The sequence below is a fragment of the Coturnix japonica genome, chromosome 3 (genome assembly GCF_054131305.1).
Source record: "Coturnix japonica strain WE chromosome 3, WE-NBRP24, whole genome shotgun sequence".
Taxonomy (NCBI): domain Eukaryota; kingdom Metazoa; phylum Chordata; class Aves; order Galliformes; family Phasianidae; genus Coturnix; species Coturnix japonica.
Window position 1 is genome coordinate 98,252,130 of NC_140665.1, and position 27,970 is coordinate 98,280,099.

Sequence of the window (27,970 nt, forward strand, 5' to 3'; positions counted from 1 at the left end):
ATGTTTGTGAATTCTTAATGTGTCCCCCTGGGCTAAGTAACCTGAGACATCTGAGTTGTGTGGTTTAAGATCACTCCAGAGATCAGTGAAACCTGTTTGACTTCAAATGGTTTAACAGGTTATTTAAAAACACCTCAAGCGTGCTCAAATATGCAACAGTAGATGCAGGTGTTGAAAGTACCTGAGGTCTCTGGAGATCTTTAGGCTGGTGTTACCTGCTCAAGACACTGTGGTATTTTGCAAATGTCAGTAAGCTGAATGCAGCATGGCATGTGATTGAACCCAGCACCCAAGGCAGCGCAGGTAGCAACCATAGCAAGGGGAGGGGTCATTTTAGGATAATATTAATAGAGGTGAAGCAGGCTGGATACTGAAATCTTGTCTGTTCAGAAGTATGGAGTGGAGACCAGTAGCTCATCTACTTAGCTCAGCCCCTGCCCTCTTCTGCCTGCCTTTCTCCTGTGAATAAGCATTGTATTCAGCCCCAGTTTTTATTTGTCTGTAGCCCATGCTTGCCATGAGGGGTTGGGACATCTGTAAAGCAGTAGATACGAAACCAGGCTCACCAAACATTGCACATGAATGCTGCAAACAGAAAAAGGCTTTGGTTACATGTATCTGTGTTTGGAGGGGAGGCTTTTTCAGTGCCCCATTCTTTGCCCCACTTGTGTTTCTCCCCATCTTTGGAGCCAGCGGATGTTCCTTCAGAAACACAGCACACAGCTCAATGTTACTCAGACAGTGGAGCATCCCAGGCCTTTCCTGCTGCACATTTCTGGTAAAGCACTGTGCACACCTCTTCTTGCATTTGGAGCTGCTAGGATTTAATTGCTGTTGAGCCAAAGTCCTACAACAGTAAGTGAACTGCCTTTCTGCACCTAGACCATTGGCTGAGCCTGCTAAAAATACATTTCTCACCCAGCTTCCTAAGTTTGGTCCTATTTAAGAAGATAGCTGTAGGCATGCTGAAGCCGGTGATTGTAAGTAAGCCTAATTATCTTGTCACTGCATCTTAGTTCATGTTATGTCTTCGTATCAAGGCACAAAAATACACCTTTACTGATACTCTGAGCAGCCTGTATCTGTACCGGTGTAATTACAAGTTTTGATCCATGCTTCTGAATTTTTTTTTAAAACAGTGTTTCCTCATTGACACTAATCAGTTTTAAAACCTACTGAAAACTATGGGAACACACAGGGCAAACATCTGTGAGCATTTCTGGTTTCTCATCCAAGTGTCCAGTTCTTCCTCGTGCTATTCACTGTCCAATCAAAACAGGACAACCACAGAGCTAAGCATGCAAGAAATATATGGAAAACGGTGTTAGCAGCATCTGCAAATTTCTATTGCTCTGTTTGACATCTTAAGTTCGGTTAAAATACATAATCCATCATTCCCATGCTCCTCCTCCAGAGATAGGCCCACCAGGCCCTCCCCAGGAGCACACTTCGCTATCAGGGCATTCCTCAGCCTGCTGTCTCCTACATTCTCAGTCCAGAGAGTGCAGACATCCTTCCCCCACAGTGACAGCCCCATGCCTGATGACATCCGAGACCTTGCTGCTAATTGCAATATTAGCCCCTCAGCCTCCCATGCTACATGGAGGATCAGACCGCAGTCTCGTGGCTGCTGAGGGATACAGTCTTATCCACAGCTGTGCCATTCTTGAGCTTGTCTGCATAGTGTTCAGGGATGGGAAGAGATACTTACTATTAAAAGCAGATTTTGTTTCTGTTAATGAATCTCCTTTCTCCAGTTTGCTTCACCGTGTGAATTGACATCCTCCTGCAGCTGCCTGTGCCTGCAGGGACACCTCTGGTTGGAGCTGTGTCAGGGCTGGTGGCACGTTGGCATTTCTTCCTCCTGCTAAAAATGTTTGGCTGGTTCGGTTTCATAACTTGCTTCTAGATTTAACGCTGCTGCCATTTGTTTTCATGCCACTTCTGCCTCTGACGGTGTGCTTTGCTGTAAGGCAACAAAAGATCTTTAAGCAGTCGTGGAGGGGAAAGCAGAACTATGGTAATTGACCACATAAAGTACCAAGAGATCTGAGAGCCACAAAACACATCACGGACAGCACGCTGTTGTTACGAATTGAGCACACTGGCAGGTTAAATTATAAACCCCATGTGAAGTGCACCTACAGCTCAAGGATTGTCTTTGAGTGCATACCCCTTCCTGCAGTGACCCATCTCGAGAAGAATAGAAATACTTACCTATTTTCCTACAGCAGCAGCAAAAAGAGAATGATGTTATGATATTATCCACTTGGAGAGAAGAGTATCTTTTATCTATTATTTCCTTTACATTTACTCTGCCTTTTAATCTCAAGAATGCTTGCTGTCTTGGACAAATCTCATTTAAGATTTGCCAGCCTGAAGTAGATTGCTGTGTCTGACAGCCCCAGTGTTTGAATTTTGGAGGGGAAAGAAGGTTGTGCCTCCAAAGCCTCAGTTCCCATATTCCCAGTGCTCTGGCCCATAGGAGCTGATGTGATACCCAAGACCAAAAACATGCTTTTGCTAAATTGGGGTCCCCCAGCACCTTGCACTGTTATGATGTTACAGACCATCAGTGACCAAAGCTGGAGCCTCCTGGGTGCTTTCACAAGGTTACCAAGCCCTGGAAAGGACAACAGGGGAAGGGCAATGAGGTGAACTAGGGTTGCAGACTGAAGGCAGGCATCCACGCTCAGTTGGCAGATTCCAAGCTCCCCATATCTGTATAAACTTGTGGCCTCCATGGTAACAAAAGAGAAGTAAAACATGCTGCCTTCTCTCTACCCATGTCTGGAGGGGTGACCCTTGTGTCTTTCTGCCATATCTACGTCAAGATCGGGACACTGTGGAATTCTCCCTTCCTGAAAGAAGCAGCAGGGACATCCCTGTGTCCCAGTCCCAGGCTCACTTTATGCCAACTTATGAAATCGCAGCTAAAGCCAGAAGTACTACAAAGACAACAGATAGACGGTGCCTTGAAAAATTGATGAGAATCAGGCACGATTGCCTCTCAAAAGAAGAAAGAAGAAGCGTATCAGTCTGCTTATTTGAAAAGAAAGGAAAAAAAAAATGTCACTATAAAAATAACCAAGGGGTTTCCCCCTTTTACTCTGACAAAAAGGAACGTGCAGTCAGTGATTCAGTCTCCTGAGAAGTCGCTGTTTCTGCCTTGAGGGAGCCCCAAATAATTTCCCTGTGAGATTTGGGAGTTGAGTTCTGAGCTCTTTTTTTTTTTTTTTTTTCCTAATGCAATAGTTTTATTCTCCTGCAAAGTAGCGCTGGTGGGAATGGGGGGTGAAAAAACAGCCAGGAGAATGTGATAATTAAATATGGAGAATTTCTGATGAGTATCTTAGCTGGAAAAAATGTCACATATGCAAGTCTGATTTGGAAAGGGATGCAAGACGGGTTGTTAGGACAGATAAGTCTTTCTGATGAATTATAGTGGCTTAGTGGCACCGAGAAGAAACTGAATACTCCTTGTTCTATTTTCTGGATGAATTAGTTTCTTCCCATCTGTTCCCAAGGATCAGTGACATTTTCCTAATGCATCTGTGTTTTTTGACATATGCCTGTAGATAGTGAGTGTAATAGGAGCCCAGCTTACCCCATAACGTGTTTTGTCTGTGCTGCCGGGTGCTGCAGCCCCACACCTCCCCCAGAACCAAACCAGACCACACCACAGCCAAGCTGGAACAGAAGAGCACCACAAAACCATTATGTTGTTTCCCTTCCAGTTTAGTAAATTCAAAGGATTAACTTTCAGTTAAGGAAATTACCGCTCCTCTGGACACGTCCAGCAATTTTTGCTTAACTCTGGTCAAATTAAATCTCTCGTTAAATATTTAATGGAATCAGATGGTTATAAAAGAAGCCCAGGGTTACAATGCCAGCCAGGCAAGAGGTATGAAAATGCCAAAAGTAAAACCACCAGGGCTGGTTTGAGCTCACTGCTTTCCTTGTTTGTGAAAGAGAGCAGTCAGAGGATCCCAGACCTGGGAGGAATACTTGGAGCCCTTGGATGCTACATGGAGGCTGGTAGCAGTGAAGGGAAAGCACTGTAAGGATGGGGCCCTCCTCTCCAGCAGCGCTGCATTCAGGCTGATTCCCCGCTGGTGGTGCAAGAGAATTGCCCTTTACCAAGCATACAACTATCTGCATATTCTGGAGATGCTTCTATAGATACTTACAGAGGATTCATGTAGGAAGACAAAAGGATGTGTCCCCTAACATTAGGACAACCATGCAGGAAATGCCTGTTCCAGAGGGCTTCATTTTTAGAGCACTAATTGTGCGGCCTATTTTCACTCAGATGAAGCAATGTGCTCCCCCATCTTTTGTTCCCAGACACTGCTGGTTGGTTTCACTGAAATGCTGATGAAAAAAAAAAAAACAAAAACTGTTTCACATTAAGACAGGCACCATCATGAGAAATTTCAGCCCAACTGGCTCATGGTTAATAACGTGCATATGGCGTGATAGCAGCATACGGGACAAGTCAACTAATTAAATCACCAGGATTTTATTTGATAAATTATGCGTAGTCCTACCCGTTTTTCTAATAATGCTTCCACTAACACCAAAGTTTTAAAGCATCTTTTCTGATTGAGTTTAGGGTAAGGCACTATCTTAGTTTCACATCTCAGCTTCACACAGTTCACTGCTAACATACGGGTCTGTTTGGAGATACTTCTCACATCTAAGCAGAGAAATGCAGGTGATTGTATGAGGCAGATGAAGGGGAGGAAAAGTCGGGTCTCAGAAAGTCTTTTTTTTGGATTGTGTGGGTGACCTTCCCATGAGCAACAGTAGAATAGAAAGGAGAATCAACCCTTGAATATTATTAAGTGGGACTCTGCACTGTGGGATTCTTCTGTACTTGGCTGCTTAGGAGGCATCTGGGTTAAAATTTGCAGCAATTCAAATTTCTGAAACAACTTGACATCTTAATTTCATATGTAAGAGTGGTGCTTTCACAGTGATTCCGTCAGGCTTTGCGAGAGGATAATTGTACTTTCCCAGTTTAGAGGGAGGTGTGTACTGGGGAATGAAGGACTGATGAACTTTAAAAGTGCCTTTGAGAACTTTGAGAGAGAAGAACAAAAACAGGAAAGGTTTCCTCATTTTTCTTTCCCTAGCCTTGGAGGTTTAGAGAAACGTGACTTATCTATAAATAAGGGGAATGTATAAATAAAAAACAGTCTCCAAACCTGAGCCTAAAACTGATCTCAGTGTTGCTTTCCATTGACAGATAACAAATATGCTCCTGCAGTCACTCTCAATGGGTTCATCTTTATTCTTGGAGGAGCTTATGCACGAGCAACCACCATCTATGACCCAGAGAAAGGCAATATTAAAGCAGGCCCCAACATGAACCACTCCAGGCAGTTCTGCAGGTGAGAAAAACCCTTCAAATTGAATTACCAGTGCCTTAATATTTTCTGCTGCTAAATAATCTAATACTGCCTAATAGTGAAGGGGAAAGGGGAAAGGTGAGTACCGTCTGGGGATATTCCTCTTTCTCATGTTTAGGGTCGCAGCATTTTCCTAAGTGCTTTTCCAGCACACTGCTGTGGTTCTTGCATCTCCTCATATCAGGCACCATGGATCAAGGGAGGGCAATGCCTTGGGCTTCTGCAGCAGACCACAGTCACCTTGATTCGCTCAGTTTGCCATGCGTAACCGGAGGATGATCGGTACACGCTATATTAGACTGCCATCATGTGGGATTGGTTGTTTGCTAACTAGCCAACAGAGACCTGAAAGGAAAGAATACTGAATAAGCACCACACACTGATACTAATTATTATTTATTATGTATCTTTGATTGCTTTTCGGGCTCACTGCTCTGATCCCAGTCACAGGTTTAACAAACTTCCCAAACTGGCAGACAAAAATAAAACTTGGCACCCATCACAGGTACTGGCAGGACTTAAAGGCCCTTTCAAAAGTGTTACGTTCCCATTACAGAGAGCAGAGGCTGGCAGCTCTCAGGCAGTGCTTAACACCAGCCCCTCACAGAGCAGTTACTGTGCTGGGGACCGGCTGAGCTATCCATGTCATGCTGGCAGCCATGTGCTTGGCGATGGCTTGGTATTTATTTCCACGGCAGCAGCATCTCAAGGCATTGAGCAAAGGTGTGGTTGGAGGGGTTGTGTCCAGTGGGTCCATGGGGCAGCTGCAGGAACCCATTCCTTAATGCAGGGGCTTTTCTAACACCTGTCCTACAGCTGGAAAATACCTCTTGGGTTTCATCTTTTGCTTTAGTCTCCATTTTCTTCAAAGACTGAAAACCAGAAATAAAGGATAGAGTACAGCTAATATCATCACCACCACCAGTTCAGAACCATAGTCACAAGATTTGGGGATTATAGCTCCAGACAGTAAAATGTAACACGAGAGACCTTTGTGCATTTGTTCCATTCCTGTATCTTACCTGAGAGAGGGACGCACTGCTCTTTGAACATCTCTGTTCTGTAAAACATAACAAATATCTGTTAATTAGGCATCTGTTTGTAACACACCACAAGAGAAACTGCTGAACTGCGGGTGATTCCAGCCAGGAAATGTGAGCTGAGCATCTCATATGACCACTTCTAAAGGTTTCTAACAGGAAGGGATGCTTTGTTCTGCACCCAGCAGAAAGCAAACCTCATGACTGACCAAGGAGGGATAACCAGGGACTGTTAGCTGCCACTTCAGCACCATGATGGCGTTCCCAACAGACTGGCTTGGCTTAAGCAGAATATGGCATCCATCAATAAAAAGTAACTTCAGTGTTTTTAAATATCTTCTTTTTGTTCCAAAGCCTAAAGCAGCTGTCAACATAGCAGACTGGAAACTCACATGTACAGTGGGATAGTCACCATTGACAGAAATAGTTCAGTGCATACATCCTGAATGCCAAAGAAGGCATCATTTCTGAAATTATTAAATGCAGAAGGAGACATGAGAGCTGTGACAGAAACAAACTAAATCAATACATGCAGGAATAGGGGAAATGGGAGCTTAGCAGTAACAAATACAGAAGGTATAGGATAAAAACGGGCTGCTGCTGAAAGCAGCTGAGGGAACCAATGGGGTAATGAAGGCCAAGAGGAGAAAAAAAGTGAAGTGCCTTAAATGTGTCATTCTACTCAGTCCTAAATACATAGGTCGCTCCAAAAGTAATGCCTCCTATTTATTTCCACATGGGAACTGCAATAAATGCAAAGAGCACACTAACACTACTTGGTAGAGCAAATTCTCAATTACCAAACACTATTTTTCTACCACCATTAGCTGTGCACTTTTACAAGCAATGAAAAAGAGGATGCATGCCACACTCATAAAAATCGGCACCAGCATTCCACAGCTGCTGTGATGGTTTTGTTGTTGGGAAGGTGTTGCCCGTGGTGTCCATCTTTGATCAGCCCAAACATACAGAAGTCAGAAAGCATCAAATCCAGATTATACAGTCAGCATGGTAGAACAATCCAGCCAAGACTGGCAATGTGGCAATGTGTTCTACAGTCTTCAAACAGGTACAGGATCTGGCATTATCATGTTGCAAGAGAAAGGTTGTTTTCTTCTCTGGTCTGACTCTGGAAGTTCCAACCTTCAGCTTAGTCAGAGTTGCAATGTAACCGTCTGACTGCCTCTCTGCTGCCATCTGTCACAAGGCAAAATTGAATGGGATATTGGTGGGAAGGTCCAACCTCTACCACCATACCACCAACATCTGCCTCTGATGTTGTGGGCCGACATAATGAAACAGGAGGCATTACTTTTGGAGCTGCCCTCATGGACAAGACTGATGAAGTAGCGAAGAGTCAAACTGAATGATCCGATGGATATTTTGTGCTTGCATTTGGACAGAAACAAGCAGCTTTGGTTCCATGATATGCGGGTCGCTATACACCCAGACCCCTTTATGGACTTAGCTGAGAAGCTGTTTGAACCACCGCTGTTGATTTGTAACAGCTCTTACAGTTCAGGGGGATTCAGGTGGGTCAGGGCCCTGCTGAAGCATTTTCCGTGTTTTGAAAAAGGTGAAAGGCAGGTTTTTAGTGTGGCAGTTCATTTTGCCAAGCAGCAGGCTAAGCAGTCTCTCATTTAGCCTCATGTTGGTCCTGTGCAGGATAACAGAGTGGTTAATTTGGGATTTCTTCATCAGATAACTGGATGGTAATAATTAAGGGAACAGCAATCAATGTGTTTTCCTGGAAAACGGGGCTTTGTCAGGCAAACCTTCTATCTTTCAGTTTTGGGGTGGGAGTTGGGTTCTTTGTTTTGTTTTTTAATAAAACACGCCTGGCTGCTCAAGACAACTGTGGAGCTGTAATATACTGCGATTTCTCCCAGGTATTTGGCTGGTATTACATGGAATTAACAAGGCACACATTAGAGAGATTAAATCTGCTTCACTGACAGATCTCAAAATGTAGTTGTTAATGAGAAGATATCATTGAGAAAGGCCATCAGCAACAAGCATTAAATCTTCTTCAGTGCTAGGTAATATTTCTACCAGCGATCCAGGTAATAGAAAATCTCCCCTGGTAAGGTTGCAGGTGGTGTAACATTTGGTGGGGTTACAAATATTACAGGATGAGCAATATCTGCATGTCCCAGTTAGGCAGTCTCAAGCTAGCGGCGGTGTTGTAAATGCAAAGCAATGCATTTAAGAAGCACAATTGCAGCTGCACCTGCCCAAGCTCCCTTTGGAAAGCCACAGAGGAGGACATAACAGAGTCTGCTCGGAGCTACACAACGTGAACTCTCACTGTAGTGCTGTGGATAAAAGTCAGTGCAATACTGGATGTAGCATATGAGCTGTAACAGAGGAATGAGAACGAGTTGGGAAGAGGAAGCAGTGCCGTATTGCAAACCATAGGGGCTGAAAGGGACCTCTTAGTCCCTAGAGCAGGTTGCACAGGAAAGCATCCAAATGGGTTTGAATTGCTCCAGAGAAGGATGTTCCACCACCTCTGCAGGCAGCCTGTTCCAGAGCTCTGCCACCCAAACTGTAAAGATCTTCCTTGTGTTCATACGGAACTTCCTGCTTTGCAGTCCCTGCCCATTGCCCCTTCTGTCACTGTCCCCATCTGTTTGACTGCCATCCAATAGATATTGATAAGCATGGGTAAGATCCTCTCTCAGCTTTCTCTTCTCTCTTTCACACAAAATATATGAATTTTTGTATGAATTTTAAGGAGTTTATCAGAGAAAAGCTGAGAGGTGACTCAATCACTGGGAGCAAGTGGAAGAGCTTTTGGTCTGGCAGACGAAGGCGTTGTGGGTTACAAGGGACAGAAAGTGACATTACGCATCTGAGCCTTGCAGCAAGGCAGTGCCCTACCAGCAATCAGACAGTGAGCTATCGGGGCCGAGCACACGGCCACGGTGTTTGTATGAGAAGATTAGATGTGCTCCCAACAGAGAAGCTGCCTGGGGAAAACTCTGTGGCCTTATACACAAACTGAGAATGGCTGCATGCTGAGGTCCCTCCAGACCTCAGTCTCTGAGTCTACAGATTTCTCATTCCTCTCATTAACAGGGATCACAAAAACATGGTTTAAAAGCAGCAACATAAACAACTTAAAAATTAACCGCGTGCTATTGATCTCCTCTCAACAGGAATCACACAGCACCAGATTTGCTGGGAAAATCTTGACCGTATCACCTCTATTCTTAGCTGCACTGTTTTTACATGATAAGTGGGATTGCTTAGACAACAGAGAAGATAAATGCGCATGGTATTCCCTGTGTAGCACATGTGAAAACAGAGAGGTCCATTGGAACCATTTTAATATCCAGCTAAATTACTCTTAATGAAAATCTAAAAATAAACAGATCTCCAGCTCATGCTCAGCCTGAGCACCCACTTTCAGGTTGAGCCTGGCCTTGTGGAAGTCAGTAAGAATCATTAGAATCATTCAAGTTGGAAAGGACCACTAAGACCATCCAGTCCAAACATTCACCTACCAACAGTGTTGCTCACTAAACCATATCCCTCAGTGCCACGTCTCCATGTTTCTTGAACACCTGTAATTCGTGTTGACCTAGAATCAACCCATTGAGTGATGCCGCCAAGTGGGTAAATCATGCTAAAATGCCATGGCCCCTGTCTTGGCTGGGCACCTTGCAGGGTATGTGGGGGCCTGAGTTGGGCAGCTTCCCCATGTGGATCAGGGCTGTCCCTTCCTTCATTGCCCTTCAAGGGGTTATTTTTCCACAAGCAAAAAGAATACAGAATGCATTCTGTATCATTAAAAATTCCATATCCTGCTTGCTTGGAATGCAGGCAGCGTGCACACAGAAGTGTGCTTCAGCGATCCTCCGCAGGGGAACGGCGGCAGCGTGGTGGTGCCAGCAATAATTCCAGAGCAGCTAATTTAGTACCAGCAATTCCCAGTAGGTACCAGAAAAGCATTTTCTTCCTCCTCCTCCTCTCTTAACCAGGAAGATTTATTGAATTGGTTCTGCTGAATGGAAATCTTTAATAAAACTTAGACTGGGGCTGAAAAGTACAACAAGAACAGGGTTTGTTTGTGGATATATTTTATTTTTTTTCCTCTCCTTTCTAAATAAGCCCTTGTTCTTGAAGCACGGTGACTCCTGTGCTTGCTGATATATGGCACTGGCTGCAGGCTCCCCCAGTTGATTCATTTCCTCGTTGCGAAGTTAGCAGTGACCTGGGGTGCTGGCTGGGTCAGAACATGGCTCATGTGGGCAGCTGTTCCCCAGTGATATTATTACAGAGCTCCTTAATGGCCATCCACGTATTGAGCCCGCAGATGCGCCGCTCTCACAGAACACAGTGTTTGCAGTTGGGTCAGAAGGGAAAACCTACATCTTGCAGCACATCTGAAGGAGATGTGTGGCTGGGACTGTGTGCAGCAGACAGCTGATGGGAACTGCAACACCAGGCTAATAGCAATGATGGCTGCAGCAGTTTGTGACACGAAGGATTTCTGTGTGCATTAAGGCGTAACTGATACATACAGAGCACTCGGGCCATTACTGATGTGCAGCAGGCTTTGGAATAAAACATTGCTGGTTTTTAGCAACAAGTAACAATGCCACACAATGGTTTTGGATCATTAGCAGGGGAAAGTGCTCACGGAGCATGGGAGAGTCTAACTGGAGTTTGGCCAAAACACCCACGCTAATAATCCTGCTCCAAGAAGTGGCATGATAGCTTTCTAATTGCCCATGACTAATCTGGACCCTCGTTTATCCATCTCATTGTAAAGCTGACACCTCTGGCAGCCTGAGCTGAAGCTTCTTGCACATAACAGCCCGGCTACTGAGTGGCCGCAAATAGCCACAAGCTCGCGACGGCACGTCGGCATCCTTAGCACAACGATCCATTGCCCTCCATCTCACAAATGTTCAGCGGGACAGTCCCCGGTGAAGCAAGAGCTGCCCTCTTCCATTAAACCCTTCAGAAGACCAAGAGCAAGAAAGAAATTCATCCACTAATAAACACTGCGATTTTTTTCCATCTTCCAAGCAAATTCCGTCTATCAATCTGATAATATTTAATAACATTTCTGCATCTGTTTTGAATAAACCAGTGGCTCCCTGTGCACGCAGGCACAAGTGAGGCAGGAGAGGAGCTTTGTTTGCAACCTCAGAACATATTAAGTTTTGGTGGGTCAAAACAACATGCTAATTCAGCCGCTTCAAATCTCTTTCACAACTCCAGACATTACAAGACAAGATCCTTTCTCCTTTTCTATTCTAGCGGTTCCTGATAAGGCTGATGTGATCTTTTGGACTAAGCAGGAAATTTTAAAATAACAATAACAAATAAAATGAACAAACTTTGCTAGTCCTCCCTCCACTTTGTGCTGTTGTAATGCCGTCAGTATTGTAAGAGAGATGTGTTGGAGCCGGAGCTTCCAGGCACCCAGCCTCACAAATGCCACAGAGCAGAGGCACTGATGTGGAATCACAGAACAGCTTGGGTTAGAAGGGATCTTAAAGCCCACTCACAGCAGGGTAGCTCACCATCAGATCAGGCTGCCCAGAGCCCCATCCATCCTGGCCTTGAACACATCCAGGAGTTGGGCATCCACAGCTTCTCCGGGCAACTCCATGAGGAGACTTATCAATGAAAAGCAGAGGGCTCACAACACCCTCCATGGGCAGAGTGCCACCAAACCATGGCAGCTCAGTCCACCACTGGCTTTGAAGCCAAGGCTCCATGCTGGAGCCAAAGTGTGATACAGGGAGTGCTCACAGAGACATTGAGCAGTAGAGCAGACAGCAAGGCTGGTGGTCACAGGTGATTACATATACTGATTAAAAAGCAAAGCCAATGATTCATTTGGTCCATCAAGTTGCTGAATGGCCAGCTGTCACAGCAGGGATCATCTCTGCCACCTATTTGCTCACACTGGGGAAGACAGAGAAGAAATGTGAAGGATGTTGAGGTTACATAAGCACTCGAAACCAGTGACTGCCAGACACCCACCATCCTTTCAGGTACCTCAGCCTCACTGAGGTGCTCTTAGGATTGCACTGCACAGACTTCATGGAGGTCAGCAGACAGGCTGGACTAGAGGGGGCTGTATCAGGGGACAGTCATGGTGTGGTCCCCTGTTATCCTTACAGTTTGGGCAGTCACCCTGTTACCTTGGGTGAGTTGGCTGCAGGTCGATAGGTGAAGCCTCTAAAGCAGCAATTACCTGGGGAGTAGAAAGCAGGGCTATAATTTGCAAAATGCTGAAACATATTTTCCCAGAAGGCATGGATAAAGCAACCTCCATTCCGATGACGATTACCTTCACCCGGGGCATGCTGCTGGATGGGAGCAGGTCTGGCTGCTCTTTAGCTGGGGAGGTCACTGCTCTAGAGCTGCTGGGGGTTTGCAACTACTGCAGCGAGGTTATGTGGTGCAGAGCTTCTTTCCTGACCAGGTTCTGACAACCCATAATCATTTTATCTCTCAGGATTAATGGCACCGAGCAATAAACTTGCATCCTAATTATTGTAATTATTTCTTTCTTTGTACGTCAGCCTTGGTAATGATGTTTTTACAGCTCATGGGATGGAAGGGAGAAAAGAAATATTGTCACAGTAATGAATGAAGAGAGAGCAATGAGCATTCTCCTTTCCACTCACTTTCCTTAGGGTTTTGAAGCCCACTTGAGTTTCCTGTCCCCTAAAGTCCCAGATATTAACAGTGATTGCCTTAATATTGGAAAGCAGCAGCAATCTAGGATTCAGTTCCTAATTGACCTTAAGTACCTTAAGTGCCTCCTGTGTTAGCCCTGGAGATGCCTGAATATCTCCACATCCCCTATGCACGTAAGTATTGGCTGCACGCTTCAGAACTGTCTATTTCTTGGTAGTAGGAGGAGCTCCCATGCTTGGCTCACACACTGAGTGCTATGCCAGTCTTATCTTTGGGAACTCTGTTTGGAAGGGGCTGAAGCTACTTTAATCACTATTAAAAATTCATACAGTCTTTCAGAGGGTAGAGTTCAGCATCCATTTCTTCCCCAAAGCATCAGCACCATTGTGAGAGGCTGCAATGTTCAGCTGCTGTTCCCAGGCAGCAGTGGTTAATTGCAGAGCTGTGGCCCAGGTGGAGGATAAGAGCTGAGTTTGCCCACCCTCTGTAACCTCAAATGAAGAATCCAGGCTGAGGATGACCTTGGACACAGAGAGCCTGGGGAAGAGGTGCTGCAGGAACTGGAAAGGCCTTTGGGCTCAGAGCTCCCTCTGCCCATCTCTGTCCCCACCCAGACCAAGTGCTCCCTTCTAGCTTCTTTGGGCAGAGGGCTGCAAGTACAAGACAGGCTCCCGCACATCACAGAGTCGGTCGGGAGTTGACTTCTGAGCTGGTGTGAGACACTGATGTGCCTGTATCAGTACATTGCAATTCAGCTCAGGATCCTCGTGGGCACCATTCATCAGCACTGATGAAACACCCCAGGCGCCAGGTTGCTATCTCTTACCATTTCCCCTTATTTATAACTCTGCATCCAGATCTTAGGCGTGTTTTCTTGTGGTTTTTTTCCAGGTACACATTTGATTTTCCTGCTTAACCCAACAAAGTTGTTGACTTCATCCATTTAATAACATTTTCTTTCACTTTTGTTGAGGACTGATAAGCGCATCATTACAGAACCAGTGCAACAAAACTGTTCCTGTACTGCAGCCTATTCCTGACACTGGGCCTTCCTCCATCCCACCCCAAGAATATCTTAGTCCTAAATGTGGTTTCACTCAGGGTTTTCTGGGCAGCTCTGACTGCACTCCCTCCATGCCAGGGACAGGATTGCTCAGGAACAGGATTTAGCGGGGGACTGTTAGTGAGGGTAGGATGGTCAGGTTGTGGTTGGACTCGATGACCTTGAAGGTCTTTCCCAACCTGAGCGATTCTATGATGCCAGGCCCCAGCACAGCCCAGCTGACTCCAGCTCTGCCTCCTCTGCAAATGGATTTGTTCTTCAGAGCCATCTTTCAGGATGACACTTGTTTTCATCAAGTCCTTGTTCTTCCCAATTTCTCCCCGACGTTTCAAAAATAATTACCAGTGGTTCAGTAAGTTCATTAGCAAACTCCCTTAAGGCCCTGGGCTGTGTATCATCCGGCCCTGCTGATTTGTGGATAGGCTCTAATCAAGTGCTTCAAGCCTTTCTCACCCTCCTCCTTCCTTTCAGATTAACAGTTATTTTGACAAGATTCTCATTATTTCCCATTTCCTGGTGGTACCCAGGGACTAGGCTTATTTGAGTCCTCGCTGTTGCCACCGCGGGTTTATTTTTAACCTACAGCTCTGCTTCTTCACAAGGACATCAGAGTTTTGCATTCTTCAGAAATGTTTGGGTTTTTTTCAGTGCTGTTGCAGTCTCCATTCATTCGGGGTCTTCAAGGACTCTTGCTTCTGCCTTTGTCACTTTTCATTCTTCTTCCTCCCACTGCTCCAAAAACAGCCAAGTGACATAAATTCTTATGACTTCAGGGTTCACCACCCTTCTTCAGATTCTTAGATCAAGGCCCCCTTCTTCACCGCAACAAATTTGTCATCTTCCTCTTTTTCTGCCTGGATGAACGTACTTCAGTGCCTCCCTTTTCCTTCTACCTTGGCATGGGCTTTGAAAGTTGGGGCGGTTTATGCTCTACATACCATTTTAGCAGCCTTTTAGGCATCACAGAATGGCTTGGGTTGGAAAAGACCTTAAAGTCCACCCAGCCCCAGCTGTGGGCTGGTTGACCCCCAGCAGCTCAGGCCTCCCAGGGCCCATCCAACTTGGCTTTGTACGTCACCAGGGATGGGGCATCCACAGCTTCTTTGGGCAGCAGGAGCAGTGCCTCGCCACCCTTCTTGCACCAAATCATTTTCTTATATACAGCTTAAATCTCCCCTCTTTTACCTTGACACCATTTCCCTTTGCCTTATCACAACAGAGTTCACAGCTGTTGTTCAAAGTACAGACACTTACTCACCTAGAAGGAACATGAAAAGGATTTATTTAGGAGAGGGAAAGCGAAGAGAAATACCCGTGCAGCTTCATATGAATAAGAAATGCATTCATGGTTTATCCATTGTTCAGCAACACTTGGGGCTGTTAAAGCATAAAAATAACTGTTTGGTGGATGACTAACTGCAACTTTCTTCTTTTAAAAATAAAAACTACAGCGCTGTGGTTCTCGATGGAAAGATATACGCCACCGGAGGGATCGTTAGCAGCGAGGGACCTGCCCTGGGCAACATGGAAGCCTACGATCCTAAAACAAACACCTGGACACTTCTCCCAAACATGCCGTGCCCTGTTTTTCGACACGGCTGCGTAGTTATCAAGAAGTACATTCAGAGCGGCTGACAGAGAGAGGAGTTGTACGGAGAACTGCTTGTACCTGTTGAAAGCAGGCAAAGAGGATACGGCTACTCATCACAAAAGCAGCAAAGCCAGCCAGCGAACACATTGCTCTTAAGTCTTGAATAGTGTCTACATTGAATGTAGAAAAATCATCCTCACCTTTTGGTGAACGAGGAGCAGAGAGCTCCGTGCTATGTAAGATATTGTAACTTAAGAATACAAGTGTGTCACTAGATGTTATAGTGGCACTTGTTCTGGACGTCGGCTTTTGGGCAACCCAGGTGCAATAGAATTTCACATATTTTTTAAGCTGGGGAAGAGAGGAAAAAATAATAATAATAATCTGCATTTTACTTCTAGAGCTCAAGCTTGATTCTGAAAATAACCATGCAGATTAGTTTTACTATTACACTTTAGGCATCAATCTATTTGATAGGTCAAAGTGTCCTTACCACTTTGATTCCTACATTTGTTTTTAAACAAATACATGCTTTTCAATACCAATGACTGAGAGAAATGTTGTGTGACAAATGGCTTATGTTGATGTCAGTCTTCCATCGGGTGATATGTGGAGGTCTCTAGAGCAGAGCCCAGGAGAGGGACGAGGCAGGGGCTGGGGAGAAGAGCCATTGGTAACACAATTCTACGTAATAGGGTGAAAAGAGGTCTGTTGGGCTGTGTGGATTTCTGCTCCCAGGGATGCTTGTGTGGGCACACACGAGGCTGCGGCTCCTGGTGTTTTCCTATCAGTTCTGATGCTGAGCAAACGTTTCGGTGCCTGGTAATGCAACATGAAAATGGTTTGGAATTCAGAGGTGTTTCTCCAGATTGAACTGCACTCAATTCTGCGGATTGGGATCACGTTGACATCCACCCAGCATAGCGTGGGATTTCCACATTTCCAACAAGCAGAGGAGGAGTTGCCTCTGGTTGTGGCTACGCATTCGATTTCGGCTGTCCACCAAAATTCCTTACTCTGGGGCACCTGCCACTATCTCTTCCTTTTATGTAAAGTCTGAGAAGATTTTTTTTTTTTTAAAGGAAAAAAAAAAATGTTTCCTTATAAAGTGTGGAAATCTTACCTTATTTACAGATTTTAAACACACAAGTTGAAATCCCATGGTAGAAAAAAATGCATAGACTTAAGCCCAGTATAAGAAACTTTAAATGATTACTATGTAGAGTTGTAAGTATATGCACAGCACAGGGGTTATATTTTTATATATATTAAAATATTGTCTATCCAGAGAGCATTGTGATGTGGAAATTCTTTATAAATTTATACATAAAAGGATCAATGGGAGACGGACTGGGAGAGGGGGCAGGGGAAAGACTCTTAAGGTTAACAAACAGGAAGTAGCCCCAAGCAAAGGACTGTCCAATCTCTTCCCAAGTAGAGGGGAAAAAAAGCTTCCCATTCTTGCCTTTGCAGACCCAGTGCCAAACATCATGCTGGTAATTCAAGCAAGAGTTCCTCTACAGGGTGTGGGCGAGATCCTACAGTCAATATCTGGTTGAATTTCATACCAAATACGTTAGCCTTTTTATACCAGAGGGAGGTGTGCCCGCAGCTTCGGGGAAATGGATGCAGATGGTTAGCTAATCATCTTATTTTATTAATAATCATTTATAAAATAAAGAAGGAAAAAAAAAAAAAAAAAACATTTGTATCTTGCAGTATTTAAAGAAAAAAGTGCTCACGTTGGCTGAGTCGGGCTCTACAGCGACTCAAGTCTCTCATTTTGACAGTGAGGTTCCAGCCTTTGTTATGCAGTTGTTTTATTTATTCTTTAGAAAGGAAAAAAAATAATAAAGAAAAAAAAAATAAGCACAACAAGAAGTTATCTACTAGTATGTCATTTAAAAGTATTTATGTCAAACAGGGTGCAAGTGTGAACCTAAAGATTGGAGCACAAGTTTCTAACTGCCTGGGGCAGGACTAATTTCATGTTGGTGTGCGTCTCTGCCTCCAAAGGAGGTGCTGCCTGTCAGCAAGACTTAAACACATTCAACATTTCCAGTTTAGCTTATTTCTTCATTTTTCACACTGGAACAAAACTGGCTATTTCTGTGAATAATATTAAAAACAGGGTTATCTGTAATGGTATTGTATATAGTTTATGTTTACTGTTAAGTTCTTGTTATATTATAATAAATATATTTATAGATCTAGATTCAGCATCCAGATTGGATTAATTTTGTCACGAGTCACCAAGAGATACCTTTGCATTAATGATTACCTCCATTCCCATCCCAGCCATGGATGAAAGCTTCTCATTCCAGATGGTTTCTCTTGCAAATCCCAAAATTCATTGCCACACAATGTTTAAATGCTCAGCAGCTTCCCAAGTACTTCCATTCTCATTCTGGAAAAGGGACTTTGGATTTCATTCATGGAGACCACTGCTTCTTTATCTCTCTATTTCCCTAACGTTACTATGAAGCAAAGAGCAAAAGGGCTCAGGATAATTTAGGAAGCTTTATCGTAAAATGCCACTAAGTAAGTCGCTCTTTGCTTTTGTCATGCAAGTTAGGATGCCTGAAAGATGAAAGCTGCTATGCCCCACCATCAGAACTCCTTCCCATGGCAGAACAGGAGCTCCACAATCCACCGCCAGGCACTGCTTACAGGGAGCACTTAGGTACAGCCACGCGTGGCTTTGATGTTTCATTAGGGTGACATCTGGTAGCTGTAAAGTTGGATGGGGAACAAAGATGAGCCAAATATAGCTTGTCTCAAAATACCTCCGCAGTGGAACATTGTGTCTGGATCTTAGGAGGCAGTATCTGTTATAGACATCAACAGAAATAAGCTAACATACATTGAGACTGTCTTCTGTTCTTACAGAGCAGATCTAGATGAGTATTTAAGAGCTTGACTGCAGCTCTTAAACACTGTGGGCTGGGCTTAGTGGCTGTGGTTGAACAGCCCACGAGGATTACTAAAAGCCATGTAATTCCGTGTCAGCCAACCCTGCTGCAGTGATCCAGACAACTGGAAGGAGTGGGCAACCACCATCAACATGCAAAGGTGTCTGACTCTGCACTAGTCAGCACAGACTGCAGCGAGGTGTTAAGGCTGAGCTTAGCACAGCGCAATCAGATCAGCCTCATTAGAGCACTCATTACACCCCAGCTCACTCCAGGTGTGAGCACCCATGCCCAGAGCTGTGGGATTAACACTGAGAGGCCTTCCAGTACACGATGGGAGCTTTAATCAGCAGGGAGTGTGACTCTGTGCACAGGCAGGTAGTGGTAGGACACAAGGGGGAATGGCTTTAAACTAAAAGAGGGGAGATTTAGGTTAGATGGTAGGAGAAAATTCTTTACTCAGAGGAAGGTGAGGCACTGGCACTGCCCAGAGAAGGAACAGCCTCAAGGAAGGTGATGGGATGTGTCTCCAGCACAGTGCTTCCATCCCCCATCACGTGAAGCTGGACAGCCATACCAGAGCAGAAACACCATTCTTCCTCTGAAAAGCTGGTCCAATGGAAGCTCTCAGTACTTTCTGTTCAGCTAGCAGATTTCTTATACAGTAACAAATCCCAATTTTCTTCATCTAAAATTCCATTTAAATCAGCACCAGCCCTACACATGGAATTAAATGTTTTGGCTCAGTTACTATCTGGGAAAAGGAAGCTCCAGAGCTGTCATCAAGTCAAATCTGCCTCTGAATTTTTCATTAGTGGCAGTCTCTACAATAAAGGTCTGAAAGGCTGCCTGCTGGTTTTAATTTCATCATCTGTTCTTTTTGACTGACAATCTCCTTCCCTTCAGAGCTCAGACCCCATCTCACACAGCGAGATTCATCCTGGCAACGACATCAAACTCCTTCTCGACCTGTCCAGAGAGCAGCACTCATAATCCTGGGTTTTCAAAAGCTTGACAGGAAACTCCAGCACACCGCTTGTAAGCAGAGCAATTAATACAGAAGCAGGAACTGTGATGAGGGGAAATTTAGGTCAGATGTTAGGTGGAAATCCTTTACTCAGAGGGCGGTGAGGCCTTGGCACTGCTGCCCAGAGAAGTGTGGTGCCTATTCCTGGAAGTGCCCAAGTCCATAGGTGGACCCTGAGCTGGTGGGGGGCACCCAGCCCATGGCAGGGGTTGGGGCTGGGTGGCCTTTCAGGTCCCATCCAACCCAAACCTGTGATTCTACAATCAAGGACTGCTGAAAGCCACACCGTGCTCCACAGACAACACACACACCTCCTCTGCTGCTCAGCATCAGTGACTTTTCCTCATGTTCTTGTAGCTAAAGAGAAGTCACCAGTGACAAAAGCTTCAGCTCATTCCTTTTCCCCACCCTATGAAAAACAGTTTTATAATAGCTCTTACAGGTACCAATTCCTCTACAACTTTGGGAACCTGATCGAAGCAGCCCCTCATTTGTAATACAATGGCCTCGTGCTGGCAGACAGCATCACAGGAAGGATCACTGAACTGAATCTGAAGGTGATGCACCAAATGTTTGAAGCCGTAAGAACATAATGCTCATTATGCTCTGCCAGAAACACTGGCCCTCCACGCAGGTAAAAATAATCAGCTCTTGCAAAGCAAGGCTGGACTTCGAGACCCACTGGAATTTCTGTAGCCATTCTGTTTCCATTAAAAGAGATCGTCTTTTAATAAGTTATTTACTTCCATGTCCAATGAAAGCATTGTTCCATTACAGTGTTCCATTACTTGTTGACACCAAGTTCAATTTTACCTACTTCAATTTATCCTCAGCCTTTCTGCAAGCTGCCTGTTTATGTGTTGGAACGTACAAATGTCACATACAGCCTTGCCAGGGAAGAGGAGGAGTGGAAATGTGGCAGAGGGTGTTATGGAACGACTCAAACTGTGTTTCCCATTCAGAAAGATTCATCCTATGGGGATTAAGATCTCATTTCCAGACTGCATACTACCTGCAAAGGTAGCCCAATGGCTTCCTCTAGTAGATAACAGGTTTCAAATTCAGGAGGGAACTTGGGTATCCACTTCAAGAATGCCTTAAATGTCTTAGCCCTGCTGACAGTCATTTTTAATAACATTTGCAATACCTGGGTATTTCAGCAAGTGCTGAAAATACAACAGTTGTCAAAAGGGCATGCTAAAGAACTGAGTAATTACAGGGCACTCACCTGGCATCAATCCCAAGCGAAAATGGAAAGATGATATCTGACTAAACTGATCACAAATCAAAGAGGCAAGAATAAACATGATGATTTTTGAGAAAACAGGCCGTATCACACAAACCTGATTTCATTCTCCGACAGGATTACACATTTGATTGATAAAGTAATAGATTTTCAACAGCGTGTGACAAAATACTTCATCACTGTACAGCATCCGGACAGAAAATACTCAGCAGGTTAAGAACAGGTAGATCAAGGAATATCTAATCTGTTCAAGTACTTCCCATTTGGTATTATCTGAATAGTCTTAGTGGGTAAGGGTTGCGAGGATCTACTTCTTTCAAGTTCTGAAAAGATAACATTGAAATAAATCACTAGCCATGGATCAGTAGAAAGATAGATGAGCAGAGGAGAACAGGGACCAAACAAATCATAAGCCTTCTGCTGGCTCCTCTGGGTAGCTGGGACCACTAAAGCAAACCTTGTGTTCATAAAACTAAGGTGGATCTCAGAGAGGTGAGAGTGAGGAATTATGGCATCCAGGAAGGAGCCCAGCGTTGTGAGAAGCAGCAAGCTGGGCAAGAACCATGCAACAAGAGCTCCTAGTCCAATTTCAAAGTATAAAAGGACTGCATTGATTTTTGGATGTGTAAAGAGGGGATCGTTGAGTGGGAATCTGCAATTTTAGTTCTAAATACAGCACTGGTGGGACCAATGCTGGAATATCAAATCCATTTCCACTGTGAACAAGTGTTTTAGAAAACGGTGAAAAATTGACCTGCTATAAAAAGAGTCACAAGAATGACTTAAAGGCTGGAGCAAAAGCAGTGAGAGCCATAAAGAACTCACTCTGCTCAGCAAAAAGGCAGAGAGGCTCCGGAACTATGCTGCAGTACTATCTTTGGGGAACAAGGGGGAAAATAGGCATGAAACGTTCATTTAATCTAGAAGAAAAAGGAAAGACAAGGAACTGTTAAGTATAAGCTAGACAAAAGCAAATGAGGAATAAGGCCTGGTTCTGGCAGTGAGCTTAACCTCTCAATGAAAAGCTCTAAGCACAGGGCAGATGTACAAACTCTCCCACCAAGCCTCTGTTTTACCCAGCAGCAACGAGGAGATGCTGGGCACTGAATCATTTGTAGCAGAGCATCAGATTCAACACACCAATGCTTTCTGCTGATGCTGCATTGCACGAGTGGACCTGAATTTCTCTGACAAATGGCGAAATGCTTAAATCATCATTCGGTGTCAGAGTTACGAGTACATCCATTTCCAAAATATATTCACAAGTATTGAAGAGATTTAATAGTTAAGATTTATGCTCAACTTGTGCTTCTGTGGTTGTCTCTGAATCTTAGGAAAATGATGCTTTTTAATCTGAAAATAAAGCTTTCCACCTTTTGCTAAAGTTAAGAGGATATCTACAGCTCAGTCAGGTTGCTCACAGCCCCACCCAACCTGACCTTGAATATCTCCAAAGATGGGGCACCCACCATCTCAACCTGTTCCAAAATCAGGTACCGTGTTCTTCCAGCCAGCTTCCACTCAATGGGTATCCTACAAGATACAGCCTTCTACAGACTCCTACTGCCATACACAGACAGGTTACAGCAAACATGAAATTCCACACTGATGCAAAGGCTTTTTCATCACAATGAATGCAGCTCCACAAAAACAAGATGACAAACGGTGTGAGCATTCTCAGCAGCCATATGAATTCCTGATGGCTATGAGGCAGAAGATAACACCACAAAACACGAGAGGAACCCATCACCTTGATGAGGATGGCCAGGTTTACACAAGCATTCCACTGAAAGTGGTGAATCCATTTTAAATCTCAGCATCTTGTCATGTTTTCTTTTAAATATGGTAACTCTCCACTATCAAAGCAAGGCTCAATGTAGCATAAATCAAATGCATTCCAAAAATAAATGGAATTTAGTAGTAGTTGCAGACATTTACTGGCATTGGATTGAACAGAAATATACTCCCTATGCAAATGATAACACTGTAAAAAAGAATTTACTCACCTAGAAACTGAATGAGGCTGAATTAATTAGTGTTAAAGTTTATAACCCCTGATTTTTACATAATAGTTACATGACCACAAGTGATGCGTAAAGGGGGGAGAAAAAATGAAGTGTTTAACTTCATTAATCAGTACATAAGTTTACTGATTTGGCTTTGAGAATTTAGACACGTGCAGCGCCAGCTTAAAACTCCAAACGCTGCATGTCCTGATCAAAATCCTGCCTGAAACAGAGAACAAAAAGATCTCGCTTTTAATTCATTTAAATAAAATATCTGAGTTGCTAAGAGGAAAAAGGAGACGTGCGGCACTTTAAATTTAGAGCTATATAGGAAATTGCACATCAAAACTACACAAAATGCAGAAACAACAGCAGAAGGAAGAAGGCTTGAGCAGCACACATTTGACAAATAAGGCTGCTGCTCCAGTTTTTGCTAAGGCTTTATTAACAGCACATGAAACTCAACTACTGCTTGCTAATTCACACTTCTGAAGGACCAGAGCTCACTGATTTTCCAAGAAATGTTTTTCCAGTACCCCCCAGAAAAGCACCGTTTTGTCTCTTTTGACTGCTCATATTTACCAGCACTGCTGGAAATTAAGCTTTTCACTGTTCTCTCCATTACGGCAGCCATCACCACTCCAGAAAATAGAAACTAAGAGCAAGCTCTCAGCCCTCAGTGCAACTCTTTGTTCAGAGCCTACTGATTCCTTGGACAGCATTAGGTGTCTGTAGGGCAGCAAATCTCATGGCCTTCAAATCCAACAGACCAGGCCATGCTGTCTGAAGGGGTTGGAGCCTGGATGAGCTCAGGTTCCTACCCATCACCTTGTTCACTGTCTGCTTTCCCACATTCTACCTATTTGTGCAGCATTTAAGAGTGAAGTCAGGCATGGAACAAGTTACTACCCTCTTTTCTTAACCACCATCCCAGGAAGCCTATAGTTTGAGGAACAGAGAGGAAAAGAGAAAAACAAGCCAACATTGTCTATATCTTCCCTCTCAAGAGGAGCCCTACTAGATCTGTGCAACATCTCGTCACGTTCTGTACCACATCACACAAGTTACCAACGATTAGCTCTGGATAAACTGCCAACATAGATCTAACATGAGTGAGATGTGGGTTGATCCTAAACTTGCATAACCTCTGACAGCTTTATTAGATATAAATTACCTTTTTCTCAACTAATAAATAAATAAGGATAACTATGATAGGTAGGGAAGAATTGAGAGAGTGTTTCCTTAAAGACCTCTAACTAGGAATTCTGGTATGACCTGCATGCTGATGTACCATAAGCGGCCCTGGGTATCTCCCCACAATTCAATATGAAATGTTTTCTAAGCACAGAGTGTAAACTCATAATTACATTGTCCACCTGCCAACGTACAATGGTAATTTCACTTCTTCAGTCAAAATTAATCAGGACTTTAATGGACAAACACTGAACACAAGAGTTACGCATTAAACCACTCCAAACAACAACACAGCAAGATCCCAGAGTAAAACATGTCACCTGCAGCACCAGGGAAGTCTGTACAAAAAGACTGCAACCAGCTAAGAGGCAGAATTGCTTTTTAAATACAACATTCTTGAAGGAACTAAAGCTGTGTTTTCTTGTCATCTTTATTCAAGTATTTCACAGCAGTTATATTACAAATTACAGTAAAATGTTCAAAATTTCCAGAAGTTCAAAAAAATTAAATAACTTACTTCAAACTAACGTAAAATGAAGTCAAACTGCAAAACATCAATTTGAACACAGTTCCGAATAAAACTATAGAATTCAAAATATACCATAGTTGATGAAGGAAGTCTACTTAATCCACCAAGTAGACACACGTTAATGAAACCAAACAGGACTCCCCGATGTCTAAATAACCCAATGTACAAGATACAAAAGATGCAAGTACAAGCCCAAATTCAAGCTCATGTTGCGATTACAAAATAAAAACAAAAGAAACGACTATCAGCTGCATGACCTGCCATTCAGGAGACTGAAGGATAAGCCCACAGCTGACCCACCAACCCAACAAAACAAAAAATAAAGGAAGACAGGATATTACAAAAAACATTAATCCTATAAATACATTGGCATATGAGGAAATCAAGTAACAATACATAGGACACAAAACAAAAAAATAATTAATCACAGGTGAGATTCAAGCTTGCAAATACAATCAACTCCATAAGCCATCGACTCCACCCAAGAGCAACGCCATCATCTCCAGTACAGCCCCGCCAGCCCCATAGAGAAACTCCCTTCTCTCACGAGTGGCCACATTTCATTGACCCCAGCACAAGGACTCACACAGGAGTTTATTTGCAATTTTCACAATAAGAAACAAGGAAGAGAGGTCAATTTATACAAATTCTTGCCAGTGCTATATGGCAAAAATAAAAAATAAAAATAAAAACATACAGAGAGTAAACAAGTTTAGACCACATGGATAGATTAACAGCTGCTTTAACTCTAGAACCACCAGACATCTGTAAAGGAAAACAAAACTGAACTGTGGTTATTTGGGCTACGAAGGCGGGTATATCATTTTATGTAAGCTGTCCACTATCACATTTGAAATCAGCTACTTCTCTCTAAACAACACGGCAGCTCCTAAATTAGCAGAGCCGCCTCTTAAGATTTTTCCCAATCAACAACTGACAGTAAAAATTTTCCTTTAGAAACATGACTTTTGAGAACCATTTTTAATGCCAGGCATTAGCTTAAACTTGCATTTCACACTCACTGGTGACTAAACTTCTCAACTGTTTTAATTCATATAAATGTATTATCGTCTTAAAAACGTATGCAGTTTTATCTTCCACAAGTGCTGCTGTTACTTGAACAAAAACTCCTTTGAGTAAGTGAAACTGGAATAAATATTTTTAAAAAATTCTGCAGCAAGAACCTGAGACTTGCAAAAAACCCTTTTATCAGAAACTTGCTACAAAAAATCTGCTACATTTTATTTAATCAAATCTTAAAGTTTGTAACAATTTCCATCAAAATACAAAATGCTGTTAATGTACCAGACACAAAAATATCTCAACCAGGTATGACGCTAATAAATACTAAACAAAACATGGAAAAAAATCCCCTAAACAAATCCGAGATCAAAGAATCTCATCTAAAATGTGTTTTCTGCTTGTTTTTGTTGTTTTTAATCGCACTTTCCCACCTAAAAAATACAGCGATTCTGCATGGGTTCTGCATTTAGGTGTAACTAGATGTACAAGAATACCTAAAACCTTTTTCTGCCATTAGCTACAAAGAAAAACAGCGGCATTCAGGGGAGAAATAGTTCCAAGATAGAATTATGTTGAATTATAATATACAAAGCACTTTGGATTACTGCAGTAGCCCAAGGCCCGTGTTTGTTTCTCCGCAGTGGCATACTACTATTAACCATAGAGGTGGAGACAAGTACCTTAGCTTCAGCTTGTAAATGGGAGCAGAGTGATTACAGTCCTCCATAAACACTGTTGGTAACTAAAATACAAAAAGCTGAGGTAGCTCAGTATCTCTGCAGTAGTCCAAGACTGTTTGCTCTAATTAAAAACTAATCACACTGTGTTGCATATTTCTGGAAAGACACTTGCGCAGCTACGTAGGGATACGATGGATGGTTAGAGACGGTAACACCAGCCAACTTCTCTACCACAGTTTCCACTTACATTTGAAAGGAATCAGCCCAGGTAGCATCTTAATACCGAGCTCGTGACAAAACTTGTTTCTTGAAACTGCCTAGACCGTTCTCTTCAGTTTCCACAGAGGAAAAGTTCTGAACTACACAATTCAGACTGGAGAACTGTTGTCCGAACAGATCGATTTGAAAGGCCGTCCTCCAGTCTCCTGACATTAACAGTGCTTTGCATTGACTGAGTCTTGAAGCCTAGTTTAAGTTTTATTTTCAGGTGAGCTTGGACTCCAGGATTTTGACCGGCATCTTCTTACCTGCACTGCACAGTCCAAACACAGAAACCTGACAGTATTAAACTGGCTTTTCTTAAAGAACTCAAGATGGCAACAAGGGCAACAAAGAAACGGTGGGAAAACGCTTCACTTTTAGCAACACAGAAACGTTTCACTGTGTAACTTGTTTCTAAAACAAATCTATACCAATGAAAAAGAAATTTTACCATTTTGGTAAAGTATGTGGCTTTTTCAGTGTGTCTTAGTTTAGTTCTGTAGAGTAAGACAGGCATTATAGAACCATAATACTGGCTGCCATCCAATGAAGAGAATACAAATCATCTGTTTGGAGATGGTCATTCTGAAGAGAGCTTTCTAACATTGCCATTTGCTATAATCCGAACCAATTGATTAGCCTTATCTTTCTCAATTGACTAAAAGGCACATAATAGGCAGTTCTAGAGAGCCTCATCTTCAAATTACTGTACATCCAGTTACTCAAGATTCCTACCACAATGCATCATTGCCGCCTTTAGAACAGATTTTTTGTCCATTGCCCCAGAGAAGAGAAAGATCAGGAAGAAAAAAAAAACTAAAAAAAAAAGTTGCCTGTTTAAAAATATTCAACTTAGATCTGCTCTTTTCAGTTCTCTCACATATGTTGGTCTCCACTTTGCCTGAAGTCTCACCAGAGATAATGCATGTAGAGTGAAAAAAGAGCAGAAGAAGAGAGAACAGTTTCTGTAGCACCAAAAATCTCCAAGCTGTGGCATTGTATTCTTTATTTATATCAGATACAACTATTTGAAGTTCCGTTTGGTTCTTGTAGGCTGGTTGGTTTCAGGTACCTGAGACAATAGCACCAAATTCAACAGAAAGAAAAAGAGAGAGCACTTAAGACCAAGGCTCCGCACATACTTGGTGCAAATGGAAACTGAATGGCTCAGAGGACTGCTCTCCCATGAGCAGTTTAAGAGAGGACAAACCCACCCATCTTGACGAGTTCACAGGAATGTTTCAAACACATGAACTGTTCTTTCCATCTCCTGCAAAAAACAAAGAACTCCAATTATACACAAGTATAAAGAGAG

At 43.3% G+C, this 27,970-nt stretch overlaps 2 protein-coding genes across 29 annotated transcripts in view; one reads left to right on the forward strand and one right to left on the reverse strand.

The window, feature by feature from the left end:
- The window catches only part of KLHL29 (kelch like family member 29), a 397,537-nt gene extending 379,545 nt beyond the window's left edge, over positions 1 to 17,992 (forward strand). For 17 of the 22 annotated variants that reach the window (XM_085543958.1, XM_032443408.2, XM_085543969.1 and 14 more), the window contains 2 exons: positions 5,252 to 5,396; positions 15,638 to 17,992. In XM_085543958.1, coding sequence (XP_085400084.1) covers positions 5,252 to 5,396; positions 15,638 to 15,821 — 329 coding nt within the window. In that variant the 3' untranslated portion in view covers positions 15,822 to 17,992. The other 5 variants (XM_032443409.2, XM_085543974.1, XM_085543975.1 and 2 more) reach the window with 3 other exon arrangements.
- Positions 17,993 to 24,574: 6,582 nt separating this feature from the next.
- ATAD2B (ATPase family AAA domain containing 2B) overlaps positions 24,575 to 27,970 on the reverse strand; it is a 70,402-nt gene continuing 67,006 nt past the window's right edge. For all 7 annotated transcript variants that reach the window (XM_032443403.2, XM_032443404.2, XM_015859534.3 and 4 more), the window contains one exon: positions 24,575 to 27,925. In XM_032443403.2, coding sequence (XP_032299294.2) covers positions 27,884 to 27,925 — 42 coding nt within the window. In that variant the 3' untranslated portion in view covers positions 24,575 to 27,883. The remainder of the gene's footprint in view (positions 27,926 to 27,970) is intronic.